The sequence below is a fragment of the Oryx dammah genome, unplaced genomic scaffold (assembly GCF_014754425.2).
Source record: "Oryx dammah isolate SB20612 unplaced genomic scaffold, SCBI_Odam_1.1 HiC_scaffold_15, whole genome shotgun sequence".
Classification (NCBI taxonomy): Eukaryota; Metazoa; Chordata; class Mammalia; order Artiodactyla; family Bovidae; genus Oryx; species Oryx dammah.
This window is the reverse complement of record NW_024070199.1, coordinates 46,692,424-46,710,488: the sequence shown is the minus strand read 5'-3', so window position 1 is coordinate 46,710,488 and position 18,065 is coordinate 46,692,424. Positions and strand designations below refer to the sequence as shown.

The window sequence follows — 18,065 nt, the reverse complement described above, 5'->3', positions numbered from 1 at the left end:
ACTGCAGCCTCGCGGGGACCTCCAGGGCATGCAGGGCTGACAGCCCGCCGTGAACCCATCTGTCCAGTTCACTGTGTGGGGGTGTCCCCATAACCTCAGGGTAGGAAACCCTCACCCCACCAAGGAGGTGAAGAGGAAGCAATCAAATCCCATAGGATCCCTCCCAGGGCGGGCACATCAGGTCCTGGGTTACGGGGAGACCAGAGAACACAGCCTCTGAATGAGACCCTCCCGCCATTGCTCGGGCCAGCTCGTACCACATCATCCAGAGAGAACTGGGACCCCTGGGCAAAGATGCTGCCGTTCATGGCTATGAGAGCACAGCCATCGTAGTACAGCCGGTCCCCATCACAGCCCTTCTGATTGGCCAGCAAGTAGATCCCGCCGTTCTGGAAAACACAGGCGACAGCAGTGGTCAGCTCTGATCCCCGACCTACCTTCACCCTCTGCCGGCCCAAACGTGAAGCTTCAGGCCTCCAGCCCTGCAACTCTGCTGTACTAATAATCAGTGCCCCAACTCCAGCCAATAAAACACACGCCTCCAGGGAAGTCCCCGCAGCTATGACGCCCTCGACTTCGCAAGGCACCAGGCGTCACACAGAGCGTCTACTCTCACCCCCAACAACCCTCCAAGGCAGGCGCTGTCACCTCCCCCAGAAGGGAGGAGAGATGGAACTTTGGAGAAGGCAACTCGCTGGATTACGAAGCCGAGATTCTGCCCCCGGAATGAGCAGACACGGCCCCTGGGGCCACGCTGTCCACAAGAGTGGCGGACTCGTGGGCATTTCCCATGCCCGGCTGTGGTGCCAACAGGGTCCTGATTCCCGGTCACTCGTCCCGAGACCACTGTGATGGTTGAGAGCCCCGGAGCTGCATGGCTGGGGTGTGAGGCCAGGGGCCACTTGACAGTCACATGCTGGCTGCCCTGCTCCAGAGAGCGGAGGTGGCAACAGCACCCGCCTCATAGGGAGCTTCCCACCATTAAATGAGGTCACGGACGTGGGGCCCAGGAGAGGGGGCCACAGGGGCCGGTCAGCCACGGCCGGACCCAGGAGGAACGCCGAGCAGCCTCGCGCTCAGGCCTCGCCCTGCGCTGGGTTCCGGGGTCCCACGTGCATGAGACAGACATGCGCCAGCGTCCCTGCCGCTGCCCACCTTGCTGGTCGCCATGGTCACCAGGTCCACCCGGGCGTGGGCTTTGCGCAGCACGTGGTGGCTGCCCGAGGCGTTGGTGAAGATCTCCACGCCGTCCAGGCCCATGTCCACGTGCGGGCTTCAGGCAGAGGGGTCGGAGAGAAGAGACTCGTGTCCCAGCCCGCCCACCCAGCCCCACAGCTCCTGGGGTGTCTTCCCTGCCCCGGGCTGAGACGCCAAGATGGCTGCAAACCCCCAGCCCCCTAGGCCCTGCAAGGATGGGGATCAGGAGGCAGGGCTGACCTGTGGGGCGTCCAGAGCTCCTCACAGACCTCACTCCCGATGCAGGTGTCCCACGTGGAGAGGACGGCATCCCCAAAGGGCACAGTTTCCTGGGGGCGGGGACCAGAGCTCGTAAGGTGCCCTGGCCATCCCGTCTGGGCCACGTGCTGAGCCAGGACTCCAGAGGCTACAGGCAGGACTCGCAGGAAGGCCGCCATCTTGTTTCAAGCCCTAACGAACCCCCCCACCCTCACTACTCCCCCCCACCCCACCCCGCTGGGAGCATTCCCAGCCCAGGGCCAGAGGGCGTCTCCTCCGCGGACCAAAGAGCCCCGGCCACGCCCTTCACCAGCCGAGAGCCCAGCTCTGAGCTGCCATGACCTTGACTGTGGCCGTAACCGACTGACTCGGCTCATGAAGCTTCTGGGGCCCAGAGGGCCGCCAGCATCTGCCGCGTCGGTTTCCGGACGCTCTTCCGACATCGTCTGTGCTCTGGGTGTCCCGCGCCCACGCAAGAAAGACCCAACTGAGCCCGGCAAAGTTCCCTCCAGCCGACAGGTCACCAGCTCCCGCGCGGCAGGCCTGGGGCAGGACTCAGGGTCCTGTGTCTCCAAGAGCCTCTCATTCATGGCCCCTTGAGGGGTGCGGCTGCCAGGGGGTGGTGGGGTACGGTGGGGATGGAGCTGCCCCCCGAGGGCGCGGCCCGGGTCTGAGGCGTCGCCAGGTTGAACGTGTGCTGAGCGGCTCACGCGGGTGTGGAACCCACCTTGACTGCGGGTGTGGAACCCACCTTGGCTACGTCTCTCGGGACCAAGTTTCTGCTGTGCTCCTATTTCACTTGCTCAAGAGAACTCAGCCCTGGAGGCCTGGGATCTCGGTCAGATTCCCTGACGGCTGTGTGTGTGAGCTCAGCTCCTCTCATCGCCAAGGGCAGGAACCGGGGGAAGCCTGCCTTTTTCGGTTCTGAGGCCTCGGCTCATGGACACAGCACTCACCCTGGACCCTGAGCCGGCTGTCTGCAGACCACCACATCCCCTGCCCTTGAAACCCTGACCACAGGGGCAGGGCTGGAATCTTGACCCCATCCTCCTGGGACAAGACCAGGGTTCAGGGCAACAAACAAAACATCAAGGATGGCAGCCAGGGACGGGCCCCGATCTGCACTGTCCAGGCTGCAGCTGCTACACGGCTGGCTTTGCTCTGTCTCTTGAAAATGGCCGTGAACTTTAATCCACATTTGCCCAGGGCCAATTCCTGCAACTCGTTCCCAACCAAAGACAGCAAGCAGCACCCTTCCACCTGCCGACGGTCCCACGTGGGCTTAGGGGGCCACCTGGTGGGGCGTTTAGGATGTGAAAGGGTCCTAGAAGGATGAAACGGAATGAGTGTCGTGCCAGGAGGATTGCTGCTGAAAGGTCTGTTTCACACACACGTGTTCTGGATCACTGTGATTTTACATTGTTCTTGCTGCAGCAACTCAAGGTCAGAAAAGCCTCCAGGCCACTTGGGAGACCTGACTGACAGTCCCCTCCCCCAGGCTCAGCCGCACCCACCCAGACTGCCACGCGGGTGGCAGCAACCCAAGAGGGCTGGGGACACCGTGTCCCTGGAGTTCATATCCTGAAGCCCTGACCGCCAGTATCTCAGACGTGACTGTGTTTGGAGATGAGGTCTTCAAAGAGGTGATTAAGTAAAATGAGGTCATCAGGCTGGGCCCTAATCCCACAGGACTGGGGTCCTTGTAAGAAAAGGAGGTCAGAACACAGACACTCACAGGGACGACTCTGTGTGGACACGGGGAGGAGACGGCCGTCCACACGCCCAGGTGAGCGGCCTCAGAACCAGTCCCGCCCACACCAGGGTCTGGGATTCCAGCTTCCAGGCCTGGAGAGAATGAAAGTCTGCTGTCTGAGTCCCTAGGCTGTGGAATTGGTTATGGAAACCTGAACAAGTTAATACACCTGGCAACTGGAATGGAAACTCAGGTAGGAGCCAGAGATATCAGGGGCCCCTCGAAACATTCCCTGTGAGCCCCTGGCTCCCAACCCCCCACCGGAAGTAGATAGCATGGGGTTCCAGCAGGTTCCAGGATGAAGGGGATGGATAAGGACCCCCTGGATAAGGCTGCAAGGTCAAAGCTCTTCACACCTGGACAGCCAGGTACCAAAGACAAGACAAGACAGATTTCTGATGCTGAGTTTTCACAGAATAAACAGGCAGCCAAGTAAAGTCTTCCATGAGGTTTACAACCAGAAATCCCCCACACTCGGCTTCTTGGGCAGCCCCGAGGGTGGGAGCTGCAGCCCAGCAGGGAACAGCTGGCCAGGGTGGGGCAGGAAGCCCCCTCCCAAGCTCCACTGAGCCCACCCCACGGTGTGAGCCGGAGGAGAGCAGGAGACATCACGCAGGGGCCAGCAGGCGCCCACCCCCCACGCTCCTGGGACCCTCCCCCCGGCAGAAATCTTCCCCCGTCTGCGTTTTCCTTACATGGGCCACGGAGATGCCGTGACTCTGTTCCCAAGGGTCCTGCCCCCACGGCCCACTCCAGAGGGACAGTCTGACGGATGAGTTTTCTTCCCCGAGACTCACCTGCTTCGTCAGGTCCTGTAACATCCGGGGGAGAAAATACTCCTCTATTTGCCTGGAAAGGAAACCACCACAGACCTGAGTAGGACCATCTCGGGGAAAACGCAGAATGGCATCCAGAGGCAGAGTAAAGCTCAGACTGAGAGTGCGGAGCCCGTGAGCTGGCAAAGGAACTGTCAAGTTTTGACAGACGCTGCTGCGACCAATTTAAGGGAAAAAGGGAAGAGCAAGGCGACTGCATGAGGCTTCCGGGGCATGGAACACCCAGGCACCTGGGGGCTCCCTCACAGCCCTGCTTGCCCCACGCTTTCATTACGCCCTCTGAGAGGCACGTCAAGGGAACTGTCCGAGAAGGAGACACGTTTCCCCACAGAGAAATGCGGCTGGACTTTCTGATCAAAATTCTTCAACCAGAAAGATCGCACTGCATGAAGCCAGCACGCAGAGACAAGCCTGTATCATCACTGAAACAATTGATCACGTTCCGAATCGTGTACGACGGACAGAGTTTAATACACAACTTCTGTACAAGCTATCCCAGGAAGTGAGTGTTAGTCACTCATTCCTGTCTGACTCTTTGCACCTCCATGGACTGTAGCCCACCAGGCTCCTGTGTCCGTGGAATTCTCCAGGCATGAATACTGGAGTGGGTAGCCATTCCCTTCTCCAGGGGATCTTCCCAACCCAGGGATCAAACCCGGGTCTCCTGCACTGGCAGGTGGATTCTTTACCGTCTGAGCCCCCAGGGAAGCCCGAGCCACCCCAAGGTCGACCCTAACAGGCAGAATTCAAATACTAGAGGGTTTCCAAATCTGACCTCAAGTGGGCTGTTACCAGATGTGCCATGAAGACACTGAATTAACTACATTTCTTTTTGCTTTCTCAGAACTCATAAGAACCTTCTGGGAGATTTCAGTGACTTTTATTTCAGTAAATTTTTTGATAGATTTTTTGTTTTAATGTGGACCATTTTTAAAGTCTTTACTGAATCTGTTACAATATGGCTTCTGTTTTATGGTTTCGTTTTTCAGCCCTGAGGTATGTGGGATCTTAGGTGCCCAACTAAGGATCGAACCCACGTCCCCTGCCCTGGAAGATGAGGTCTTAACCACTGGGCCACCAGGGACATCCCTTAACTAAAATTTAAAAGCAGAAACATTGAGGGGATGATGCCGTCTCGCCCTTACTAATGAAGGGAGCAGACACTCAGACGCCGTCTGACCCCCGAGCTGCCTTGGCATCCCACGATGAGCACTCAGTTCACCATGGGTAGGTTTTGTTCATGGTGATATTGCTGTACCACAATCCCTTTTCAAGGGAGAGCCACCCAAGGTTTCTCCCTTCATCCTCACCTCCCCCCTCAATTCACACATGAGAAGAATGTATACGGGGCCTCCCTGGTGCCTCAGCGGTAAAGAATCTGTCTGCCAGTGCAGGAGACGCGGGTTTGGTCCCTGATCCGGGAAGATCACACATGCCGCGGAGCAGCTAAGCCCGCGCTCCACAACACTTAGCCTGTGACCTGGAGCCATGTGCTGCAAATGCTGAGGCCCGCGTACCCCAGAACCCGCGCTCTGCAGCAGGAGAAGCCAGCACAGTGAGAAGCCCCCCTGAATCGCAACTAGACAGCAGCCCCTGCTCGCCACAAACAGAGAAGAGACCACATAGCAACAAAGACCCAAGAATAAACACACACCATTTTTGAAACAGAATGTATCTAGACGTATACCTGAATCATTTTGCTGCTCAGAAGAAATTAACACAACGTTGTAAATCAACTACATGTCAATAAAATGTTTAAAAATCACGTTAAAGATTCCATTGGCAATAGCGGCAACAGTGAAAAAAAAAAAGCGATAACTGTAAGAAGAACAGAGGGCAGGCAAACAGGGACGATTCTGTCCCAGGGGACGCTTGGCAACGTCTGGGGACGTTGTAGACTGACAGAGGGATGCAGACGTATCCGCCAGCGGAGGCCAGGGATGCTACTGCAGGCCTTCCACGCACAGGACGCCCCCACGACAAGACCGAGCCGGCCCCAAGGCAGCAGGGCTGGAGTAGGGAAACCCTGATCTGTAGGGTCACGTGTAGAAAGATGGATGACGGGTGATTGATGACTGAGCGTTTTATGTGGTGTCTGATAAACTAGCTACAAGTTAATCAGCAGTATCAGGCAGCTGTCACTAAATGACAGGTCCCATGTGGGGCAGGGACGCTGGCCCGAATCTCTATCTCCCCCACGAATCCTAGGAGCGGCCACCATCCGGGCCCCTGGACCACAGTGCAGGCAGCGACTCACCGGCTCCTGGACCACGGCGTGAACCAGCGCAGCTCACGGTAGTTGCCCTCATTCGCCAAGGCCATCTTGGGTCTGATGAGCAGGATCTTCCTACAGACAGGGGAACAAGGCCACTCCTGAGATGAACACGCCCACGTGACACGGAGCAGCCACCAGCCCGTCCACCCTGACTGCCGATGGGGACAGAGCAGCTAAGAACCGGAGGGTGGGCACTGGCCAGCAACTGATGCCTAGGGTCTGCAAGGGGACATTATTACAAGACCGCCCTCCCAGGACTGACCTCCTGGCCACAGAGCTGTGTGTTCCCAAACTCCACCCATTGTTCCTGATGTTTGAAGGTGTCAGTGGTGACAGAGCCCAGGAGAAGCAGGGCCACCCGAGACATCTGCCTGCCTGGTACCCTACCCCATGAAGGTAGTTCCAGAAGAAGCCACGGCCCCCAGGGACCAAGCTCCGAGCCTGGGGGGAAAGGGGGTCGCGCTGCTCCCGGCAGTAACTCACCTGTTGAGGAATATCACCCTGCAGTTATAGCGGACATTTCGGTGCATCACGGGCCTGCAGAGAGAGGGCACACGTGTCTGCAAAGAGCAGAGCCCCAGGTCGGCTTTAACATGGAGTTTCTCCGGGTCCTCTGTGAGAGTCAGAAGGCTCCTCTGTGGCTTCTCAAATGAAAGTGAACAACAAACCCGAGTGTTTCCGCCACGGCACAGACTCTAAATGGCAGAGTCTTCTAAATCCAGCACAAAGTCCCTCCCACTCAGGGCTTGTCCTCTGCTTCCAGAAGGTTCTCAGACCGTTGAGTGGCCGCCTCCCTCCCTCTGCTCGCATCCTTGAGGCCATGTCACCTGTCCACCCCCTGCTGGCCTCAGGGACTCGCCCCTGCACGTCCCCAATTCTCCGCCACGGCATCTCTCCTAACTGAGCCCCTCCACCAAGAAGGCAGACAGGGGGACCGGCCCGGGGGGCCAGGGCAGGGGCAGGGGGTGGAGGGCGCTGGACAGATCTGCTCACCTCTCTGTCTGGACCCCTCAGGACAGACACCTTCCCCGATCACCTGGAACCTTCCTCCTCTGCAGCAGAGGGGCCAGTGCTCCGGAGGCCAGGGTACTCTGCTGGCCTCCAGCTGGGGCAGCGCCAGGCGGGGATGGCAGAGCCCCCAGCTCAGGGCGAGAGTGCAGGAGCTCAGGGCAGAAGGCATCAGGCACCCGGGGAGGAGGGCCTTCAGGATTGATCATGAAATAAAAAATAATAAGGCCCAGGCCCAGGGACAAGAGTAAAGACGGGGAGGGTGTAAGAGGAAATGACAGCATCCGTAAGCAGTAGGGCTGTCAAGGCAGGTGGCCGGGTTCCAATCCCGCTTCACACTGGCTGAGCCGAGCGGCCCCGGTTCCTCCTCTCGGGGCATTTTAAGGGGCAGGATGCAGGCGGGCCGCCGAGGCCGGGGCTCAGCACACGGATGCCGCCAGCCAGCACTCCCACCGTCAAGGTTTCCATTCTTCCCAGGCCAAACCAAAATCTCACTGTGTTCACATTCATACAAAAACGTGTTCAGGCGGGAGGTGAACATCTTTTAAATGAAAAAGAAACCCACGGTGAATATCTGACTTCCAGCGGGAGTAAGCCTCTCAGACAAAAACGAACAAAAAGCATGACAAGAAAGATTTAAAGCTCAAAACGTAAAATTAAATAGCAGACAACAGACAAGGAAATGTATTTTTATCCTATATGGGGACAGCTTGATACCTTTCACGTATAAAGAACTCTTAATAAATCAGACACAAACACTCCAGTCGCTGGCAAAAGAACAAGCAAGAGTGTGTCACAGATGCTGAAAAAACAAATAGATAAGTTCGATTTCATAAATCATGACAACAATGAAATATGGTAGCTTTTTAAAGAAAAGTTATTGCTGACTCTAAGATTTTCTCTATTTCATTTTTTTAAGTTTTCTTTATTGTGAGCTGGCCCTCTGTGAGCAGTGCTAAGGGTAACACGCCTCTAGCCACAGAAAGCTGGGAGGAGACTCAGTGTCTTTTGAGTAAGACAATTCTAGATGGTGAGTATCAGGGACATCATGGTATAACTGTTGTTTTATTCAGTGGCACTTACAGATCCAGGTAAATGCTGGATTTCAAAACAAAAATTTATTTTAAAACGTATTTCCTCATTAAGCGGCACGAGGTCTTAGCGGTGGCACTTGGGGCCTTTGGTCTTCACTGTAGCACACGAGACCTTTCTTTAGTGGTGTGTGTCACTTCAGTCGTGTCTGACTCTGCAACCCCATGGACTGCAGCCCGCCAGGCTTCTCTGTCCATGAAATTCTCCAGGCAGGAATACTGGAGTGGGTTGTCTTGCGAATTCTTAGTTTCAGTATGGGGGACCTAGTTCCCTCACCAGGAATGAAACCTGCCCCCCCACCCCCGCCTCTGTATTGGGAGTACGGAGTCTTAGCCTCTGGACCACTAGGAAAATCCCAGAAAAACATTTTGAAATATGATTGTTAATATTTTAAGGGCAAAAAAGTAGAAAAATTAAAGTCAGATTACAAAGTCAAGGCCAGAAGAGGAGAACAGGCAAAGAGAAAAAACAAAAGACAAGGAGAAAACAGGAAGGAAAGAGACCACAGCGACCAGAACACTCAATAAAGGCAGGACTCCGTCCATGCAGTGGGCCGAGGGAAGACCCCCACTGACGCCCCCATCCTGATTCCCGGGACCCGAGCACATGTCACCTCACGTGGCAAAAGGGACCCTGCTGACATCATTAAGCTCCAGATCCTGAGACAAGAGACTACCCCAGACTCCCCGGGGCCCTGCTGGGAAGCACAGGCCCTTACACGGGAGAGAAGGGCGCTCGGAGGACTTGTGACAACAGGGGCGGGGCCGCGGTGATGTGATCTCTGGCTGTGAGGATGGAGGGGGCGGCCGCAAGCCAAGGACTGCGGGCGAGCTTGGACGCTGGGCTTTAACAGGAAGACCGACTCTCCTCCAAGAGCCTCCAGAAGCAACCAGCCCCACTGACTCAGTTAGACTCGCGACCTCCAGAACCACAAGACAGCAAAGTTGTGTGGTTCTGTGTTTTGCATGTGTGGTGAGCTGGCACCACAGCACAATAGGAAACAAACATGGCCCAGCTATCAAGAATTATAATAAACGTGAACACACTGGGCTAAAAGTCCCTCTGTTCACTGCTTAAGAGAGAGCCTGCTACACAGGTGTCACAGCAGGTTGAAGTGTAGAATACAGGCAAGCCTGAGGATAAAGAAAGCAAACTCGGCTACATTCACACCACGTAACACGGAACAGAGACGCAAACAGAAGCAACAAAGCCCGCCAGTGGGCTTGGTTACACAAAGACGGTCACAGACACACTCTGCTGCTGCTGAGTCCCTTCAGGCGTGTCCGACCCTGAGCGACCCCATAGACGGCAGCCCACCAGGCTCCCCCGTCCCTGGGATTCTCCAGGCAAGAACACTGGGCCAGAGTCCAACCCATGTGACCGGCACTCGGGGAATCCACACCGTAGGGACCCACAGGTGGACCTCATCTTATTGCAGTTTGCTTCATTGTGCTTCGCAGATATTGTATTTTTTACAAATTGAAGGTCTGTGGCAACCCTGCGTTGAGCAGGTCTATTGATGCCATTTTCCCAACAGCTGTTGCTCACTTCTGGTCTCTCAGTCACATTTTGATAATTCTCATGATATTTCAAACCCTCCACCAGCAAAAAGATGATAGCTCGTTGGAGGCTGAGACGATAGGATTTTTTAGCAATAAAGTGTTTTCAAAGTAAGGTATGTATGTATATTTTTAGATAGAATGGTAAAATGTAAACGTAACTTTTATATGTACTGGAAACCTCCTCCCTCAAATTGGTGTGGCTTGCTTTATTTCTATATTTGGCTTTACTGCAGTGGTGTGGAACTGAGCTTGCAAGGTCTCAGAGGTCTGCCTGTAGGCCTCGGGCCTACACACGGAAGCGGCACCATACGGACCGCCACCATAATGCCCACCCCTACGGAACCTACACTCCTGCATCCACACCCTCTGGAGCCAGATGGCCTGCGTGTCAACCTGGAAGGACACACGCGTACGCGCGCTCGGTCAGCTCAGCCGTGTCCGACTCTGCGCGACCCCATGGACTGTAGCTCACAGGCTCCTCTGTCCATGCGGGTTTTCCAGGCAAGAACACTGGAACGGGTCGCCATGCCCTCCTCCAGGGGGTCTTCCCGACCCAGGGATCGAACCCATGTCTCTTATGTCTCCTGCATGGGCAGGCGGGTTCTTTCCCACAAGCGCCACCTGGGAAGCCCAGAGTGACAGGGAACCATCCCCAAACTTACTACTAAGTAAGGAAAATGCTATACACGAGGCTGGGGAACCCTGAGCTCCGACTTGTGCGAAGCAAGTCCTACGTGCACAGTAGTGCTTGGAGAAACATAAAAAATCTCCCCAAAGCTGCCTCCACCTGGGGAGTTAGCGGTCTGCAGGGCCAGGCAGGGAGCAGATGCCACATCCCCGAAGTAGGGACGGCTTCGGACACAGCAGGCCCTGGAACGGGCCCCTTCTCCCACGCCCACACCGCACTTACATCCCCACGTCGCAGATGATATCCTGAGTGACCGGAGACTCCAAAAGGGCCGCCAGGACCTGGAGCGAATGCAGGAGGGTGTCCGACTCATAATAATGATCCCAACAGCCGTAGCCACTGCAGAGGGAGGGCGAGAACAGTGAGTGCCCGGGACACAGCAGGTGGGCGTGGGGTAGGGATGGGGCAGGGGCCTGGGGCCGGGGCAGGGAGACCGCGCGAGTGTGCACCTCTGGCACCCATATCTTTACAAAGCCTCCCAGGAGTGTCTATTGTGCAACCAGAGTTAGACTCACTGCTACAAAAAAGAAGAAAAGAGACGCATTGTATTGGAAATTAAGGGACTGGGCCCCGTCCATCGCTCCCAGTTCTTAGTTACTATGAGAAATTCTCTGTCATGTCAAAAACTGTCTGCCCTTGGATTCTTTTTAACCTTCAACGTGGCCCAAATTACACTAATCTACAAGAAAAAGATGCAAAAGAAACAAAGCTGGACCCAGAGAAGCACGTTCTTCAGGCAAAGGGGCCGTGAATAACCATTCAAGCGCCACTTACACAGCTACATGACTTCCTTGCGATGTACGTGAGCTTACAGCAGGCTGAATGGTGTCCCCCAAAGAGACGTGTCTATGTCTTAACCTCCAGAACTTAGGGTGCGCATGTGCACACTCAGTCATGTCAAACTCTTTGCAGCCCCATGGACTGTCACCCACCAGGCTCCTCTATGCATGGGATTCTCCAGGCAAGAATACTGGAACAGGCTGCAATTTCCTTCTCCAGGGGATCTTCCCGATCCAGGGACTGAACTTGCGTCTCCTGCACTGGCAGGCAGATTCTTTACCACTGAGCCTCCTGGGAAGCCCTTAGAACCTGTGAATGTGACCTCATCTGGAAAAAGTGTCTTTAGAGATGTGAGTAAGTGAAAGATCTGGAGATGAGATGATCCTGGCCTCTCTGGGTGGGCCCTAAATCCAACAAGAAGCGTCCTTACATGAAGGAAAGCAGTGGAGACGGGCTGCGGCTGGAGGGGCGCAATCATGAGACGAGGAGAGGAGAGTCAGGAGCTGGAAGAGGCAGCAAGGACCCTCCCCTGGAGCCTCGGAGGAGGCAGGACCCTACCCACACCTTGATTTTGGACTTCAGGCCTCCTGAACTGTGAGAGAATGAATTTCTGCTGTTTTAAACCATCCAGTTTGTGACACCGTAGTATAACAGACCCTGAAAAAAACTAATACAATGCTCAATGAGGTCCCAACAAGGGCAGACTGGGTTGAGAGTAATTTTTCAGTGCAGAGGTCCCAGTAATGATGTGTAGAGTATTTGTAAACTACTTTTTTAATAAAAAATATCTATCTATTTATATATTTGACTGCGCAGGGTCTTAGTTGCGGCATGTGCGATCTTTTGTTGCACCTTGCAGGCTCTAGAGCAAGTGGGCTCAGTAGCTGGGGCACAGGCTTAGTTGCCCTGAGGTATGTGGGATCTTAGTTCCCCAACCAAGGATCGAACCCACATCCCCTGCCTTGAAGGGCAGATTCTTAACCACTGGGCCACCAGGGAAGTCCCTGTAAACTACTTTTAAATCTTCAAAAAGTCCTTCGCACTCACTACATAGCAGAAGTGATGTTAAAATGCCAAGCAAACTTTGTTGACACGAACAAAACACTAACCTCCAAACTGGCCTTTGCCATTCTTAATGCCTGGAGGAGCATTCCTCTGGGCCTCTGGTTCTGATGAGGAGGAGAGCCTGGTTCTTAGATGAAAATGAAGTCAGGGAGATGCCCTGTGTGGGATCCAGACCTGGGATATCCTTTCCTCTCCAAGGATAAACTCCTGCTCAGAGGTTGCCACTCCCTCAGCTCCTAGGCCACGTGTGAGACCAAACACCAACGCAAGGCCAGAAATCCAGCCAGCTTTTGACATTGGCCCTGGACTGGGAAAAGTCAGCCTCTCTACGAGCTCCTGTGTTCCTCAACGTAGGGATCCAGGATCACCCAGGCCGGCTGGCCTGCTCTTGCTGAAAGGCATCAAGCAGGCCCACTCACGGGGCTTCTGCTCCTAGCTGCGCCTGCGTGTCCAGCTCTCAGTCCCGGCCTCTCCTTCCTTGCCCTTTCAGCTGCAGGGAGCTGATGCAGAGGCCTCCACCTGCCCACCCTAGGGTGTCTGTGTGCTCTGCTCTCACCAGATTTCCAGTTCTGGTCCAAGCCTGTATCTTGCTCCTCTGTGTTTGGCAATTTCAATACCTACATGCACAGAGACAGAGAGAAAGAGAGGGAATTTCAGCACCTACAACTGGTCCAAGGGAGGCAGATTCAATCTTCTGCTGCTGCTGGTGTCATAAGAAGCCAAAGGGCATCTCCCAGCCCCTGCTGACACCCGCAGGAAATGAGACAGAGGCGGGGCCTGCAGGGCTGACCCTTAGCACCAAGGAGGGCAGGGGTGGGGCTGGGGGAGCCACACACTGGTAGCTCATTAACAATCAGACAGAGAGGACTCTGTGCAGGGAGAAGGCAGGACCTGAAGCCGCCGGTGACAGGTACCATCTGCCTCTGGGTTTGAGCAGCAGCTTCCAGATGCAGTCTGGGGAGGAGAGGCCAGCTGAGTGGACACACAATTCTGGCCACCCGAGACGACCTCTCATCAACTAGATTTGCTCTGAGCTCTGACGAGGTGAGGGCAGGTTGACAATGAAAAAAATAAAAGGAAGGTCCGAGGCACATGGCTGATATAAGACGCCCTCGCCTGAATCACCCTGTCTTTACTGTGGTTGGTGGCCCTGCTGCAGGAAGCACCTGAGGATGGCCAGCCTGCAGACCGCCCAGGGCAGCCCCACTGCAGGTGGAGAGGTCAACGGTGCAAACTTCCACTCTCAAAGGTGAGCTGGTGCAGGTGAAAACTGTTCACGGACCCTGTCACACACACACAACGACCACAACTGCTCTCTAAGCTGGTGGCCTCACCCCTGTTCCACTTCCCTCTCTGGACCGGGTTCAGCTCTATAAATGCCACACGGGACCCCAAAGGTACCTGAGGACCAGCTCACCAGCCTGCTCACCTCCACCTCCAGGACCAGACTTCTCTTACCACGTGTACATACCACATGCCCCAGGCACTGTAACCCACCCCCATGCCCGACCTCACTCAGGATCCCTATACCCATGGCCGCGAGTTTCTCCAGAGCAAGGCTGCGTATGCGTCACAGCAAATCTGGGCGACCAGAGCTGACCTTCGCCTGTTCACCCCACGCCCACCCTAGACTCACTTTTTAAAATCCTTTGTAAATTGCCCTCAAAGTCCAGGGCCCACTGGTTGAGCGCACAGGTGGCCACGGTCACCTTCCGCCCCATCCTGGCTGCAGACGCCTGGACAAAAAGGCCGGCAGGATAGTGGGGCTTTGTGTCCTAGGGAGAGAGGCGGCCGCGGCTCGGGTCCTTCCGGGTTGTCCCGCTGCGTCAGTCCAGTCCCTACAGGGACAGGACCGCACAGCTGCAGCGTCTCGCCCCGCCCCCTGATGGCCCCGCCCCACCCTGATGGCCCCGTCCCTCAGGGCTGGACTTCAGAGGCGATGGCGACAGGCCCCGCCCCCTGGTCGCCCCGCCCCGGCCTGAGTCGCCCCGCCCCGCTGGCGAAGCGAGGCCCGTACAGGACCTCCGAGCGAGCGACAACAGGCCCCGCCCCGCCCGCCCGCGAAGCTCCTCGCTGCGCCTGCGCGCGGGGAGGCCAGCCTGGGGCCCGAGAGGATCCATCCTCGGTACCTTTGCTGGCGCCGCCCCCCGACCCAGACCCAGGCAGGTGGGACCGTCTCCGAGTTCTGGAGCGCAGGTGGAGGGGCCGGCCGGCCCGCGTGCCCCCATCCCTCTATTTAATTCCACACCTCCCCGCAAACTGCGTCTTAACAGGCCTGTACGAGTCCCCCGCCCCCCATCGCGTTACGTTCCTTTCGTTATTGCTGCACTTCGGCACCGCACTGTGTTTATCGGTTCATCACCGACGGGCATTTAAGTAAGCAGCCCCGTGCCAGCGCACGCGCGCTTGAACATACACGCACTGCTGCTTCCGTTCCCACGTTCGTCTCCTTGGAGGGCACCTGTAGTTTCTTTGCATCTGCGGGTGCCAGTTTCCCCTGGGGCTGCAGCTACCTGCGTCTCCGCAGACGCCTGACCTGGGTTATGCATATGTGCAACTTTACTAAATGTTGCCCAATTTCCTCTCTGTGGCGTTTGAACCTGTTCACTACCAGTAGCTTTTCAGGTTTTGGTTTCACATTTAACCCTTTAGTCCCCTTAGGGTAGGAATTCATTTTTTTCCCCTGTATGAATAAGCAGCTGGCTGGCCATCTTTGATAGAAGAGGCACCCTTTTCTCCCAGTTTGCGATGCTGCCTCTCCTATACATACACATGTTTACATTTGAAACAAACTTGTTTCCTATTTATAAAGTAAGACTTGTTCATGATACACAATTTGGAAATTTCAGAAAAGAACGAAAATGTTTACATGTTCATTCAATTCTAACTTTGACCCTTTGGGGGATAGTTTTCTTTGCCGGAAGCACCTCAGTCCTTTTCAGTTAACTCAAATCTCTCCTGCCAACCATGGCTGCAGATGGTGACTGCAGCCATGAAATTAAAAGACACTTGCTCCTTGGAAGAAAAGCTATGACCAACCTAGACAGCATATTAAAGCAGAGACATTACTTTGCCAGCAAAATTCCATCTAGTCAAAGCTATGTTTTTTCCAGTAGTCATGTATGTATGTGAGGGTTGGAGTATAAAGAAAACTGAGGGCTGAAGAACTGATGCTTTTGAACTGTGGTGTTGGAGAAGATTCTTGAGAGTCCCTTGGACTGCAAGGAGATCCAACCAGTCAATCCTAAAGGAAATCAGTCCTGAATATTCATTGGAAGGACTGATGCTGAAATTGAAACTCCAATACTTTGGCCACCTGATGTGAAGAACTGACTTATTAGAAAAGACGCTGGGAAAGATTGAAGGCAGGAGGAGAAGGGGATGATGGAGGATGAGATAGTTGGATGGCATCACCATGTTCAATGGACATGAGTTTGAGCAAGCTCTGAGAGCTGGTGATGGACAGGGAAGCCTGACGTGTTACAGTCCATGGGGTCACAAGGAGTCGGACATGACTGAGCGACTGAACTGAACCATGGCAGATACTAGGCCTTAGCCAGGAATGGAGCAAATCCTACAATATCTGGTTGGAGTGGAAACTAAGCACATTCTCTCATAACGATGTGAGCGTGTTATTTGATAAAGAGAGTCGGTTTGGAGGGGTTCCTACTGGCCAATTATGGGACAATTTGTATATGCAAAGATAATGACGTTTTTTGAAAAAGGTAAATGACAGTTCCTCAACGAGCAAAAAGTTTATTAGCCCATACTGAGAAAGAATTAAATAAGAAAGGGAAATTCTTTACAGAAAAAATGCCAACTAATCAATCCTGAAAGGATGATGAAGTTAGATCACCCTTTTGCATCAAGAAGTTTGATTCGGGCAAGAGTCATCATTAAATGCTAGGTAGTTGGACCGAAGGTTATTTGGGAGCAGTGTATTTACACAGTCTCAAAGTATCGCTCCACAGCTTACTCATTAATCATGAAAGGAAAGTGGAGGCTTTTGGCAGAAACCACGTGAGCCACAGGATCAAACTCACCATCTACAGAGGGACAAAGTCACATCAACATCATGTTGCCCCCTGCTATGATGTATGACATCAACGTAGTATATTATCCTGCCCCACAATGCATCACATAAATGAAAGCACAGCGACTTCCCTGGTGGTCCAGTGGTTCAGACCCTGCAGGGAGCACAGGTTCCATTCCTAGTTGGGGAGCTAAGATCCCACATGCTACTCAACGTGGCTGGAAAAAAAAACAAAAAAAAAAAAAAACAAAACAAGGACAAGGGAAACAGCTAAACCAAATCAAGAGACTTGCTGTGAAGAAAAGCCAGCCTTGACTCTTCAAAATGGTCAAGGGCCAAGAAGATACAATAAAACAAAACAGAAAGCAGTGCTGGGGCAGAGGTCTAGATTAAGGGAGGCTGAGGAAGGAAGAAAACTAAATGCACAGTGTGGTTCCCCAATTGGATCCTGGATTTTTTAATGAGCTATAAAGGATATATGGGCTTCCCTGATAGCTAAGTTGGTGAAGAATCCACCTGCAATACAGGAGACCCCAGTTTGATCCCTGGGTCAGGAAGATTCGCTGGAGAAGGGATAGGCTACCTACTCCAGTATTCTTCAGCTTCCCTTGTGGCTCAGCTGGTAAAGAATCTGCCTGCAATGTGGGAGACCTGGCTTCCATCTCTGGGTTGGGAAGATTCCCTGGAGAAGGGAAAGGCTGCCCACTCCAGTATTCTGGCCTAAAGAATTCCATGCACTGTACAGTTCATGGGGTTGCAAAGAGTTGGACACGACTGAGTCACTTTCACTTTTTCATAAAGGATATGATTGGGACAATTGGAGCAAACTGAATATGAGTAATATATCAGACAATAGCATTGAATGAATGTGAAATTTCCAGAGTATGGCCACTTTATTTTGATAGTGTAAGAGAATGTCCTTGTTATTAGGAGATGGATACTGAAATATTCAGGAAGGAGGTGTCATCTATAGCTAATTAGTGTTTCAGGAAAAATACAGCTACAGGAAGGCAGAGAGAAATTAAATGTGGCAAACTGTTGACAGCTGCTGAATCTAGGTATGTGGGTGTTCACTTTACTATTTATTCAACTGGTTTGCATGTTTGACATCTTCAAAATAAAAGACTGCAGAGGGAAGAAACGTTTCCATGAGGTACACGGGAACGCCCACGCAGAGCCCTCCGGCAGAAAGGCTGATGCCCAGATGTTGCAAGTGGAGCCGCCCCTCACCACCAGACGCTGCCTGGGCTCCACAGCCACCCAGGTCAAGGTCATGCCCTTGCAAAAGTAGCCTGTGTACCATCATTGAGGGAGGCAGGGGTATATGAGAGAGAGTTAGCTGTTCCTGCTGTCAACAGAAATAATAAACCAATCTATAATAGGAATAGAAGAGTTTTATTTGAGCCAAACTGATTATAGCTGAGGAGACTCTGATTCGAGAAGCAATTAAAACTGCAAAGTGGGGGATGCTTAAGAAGGCAAAACCCCACAAAATGATGAAAGTTGTTTGCCAAGAAT

The 18,065-nt window shown here is 53.8% G+C and overlaps 1 protein-coding gene across 5 annotated transcripts in view; it reads right to left on the bottom strand.

Annotated features, from left to right (window-relative positions):
• Positions 1–14,382, bottom strand: part of NADSYN1 (NAD synthetase 1) — a 28,642-nt gene extending 14,260 nt beyond the window's left edge. For 3 of the 5 annotated variants that reach the window (XR_005723598.1, XR_005723599.1, XR_005723600.1), the window contains exons 1-9: positions 14,151–14,382; positions 13,071–13,131; positions 10,892–11,008; positions 6,803–6,856; positions 6,302–6,391; positions 4,006–4,057; positions 1,438–1,526; positions 1,156–1,273; positions 258–389 (exon numbers count right to left, since the gene is read on the bottom strand). Coding sequence is in view for 2 of the 5 variants with exons in the window: in XM_040255300.1 (XP_040111234.1) it covers positions 258–389; positions 1,156–1,273; positions 1,438–1,526; positions 4,006–4,057; positions 6,302–6,391; positions 6,803–6,856; positions 10,892–11,008; positions 13,071–13,131; positions 14,151–14,235 (798 nt within the window). In the remaining 3 variants the exon portion in view is untranslated. The remainder of the gene's footprint in view (positions 1–257; positions 390–1,155; positions 1,274–1,437; positions 1,527–4,005; positions 4,058–6,301; positions 6,392–6,802; positions 6,857–10,891; positions 11,009–13,070; positions 13,132–14,150) is intronic. The other 2 variants (XM_040255300.1, XM_040255301.1) reach the window with 2 other exon arrangements.
• Between the last annotated feature and the right edge of the window lie 3,683 nt (positions 14,383–18,065).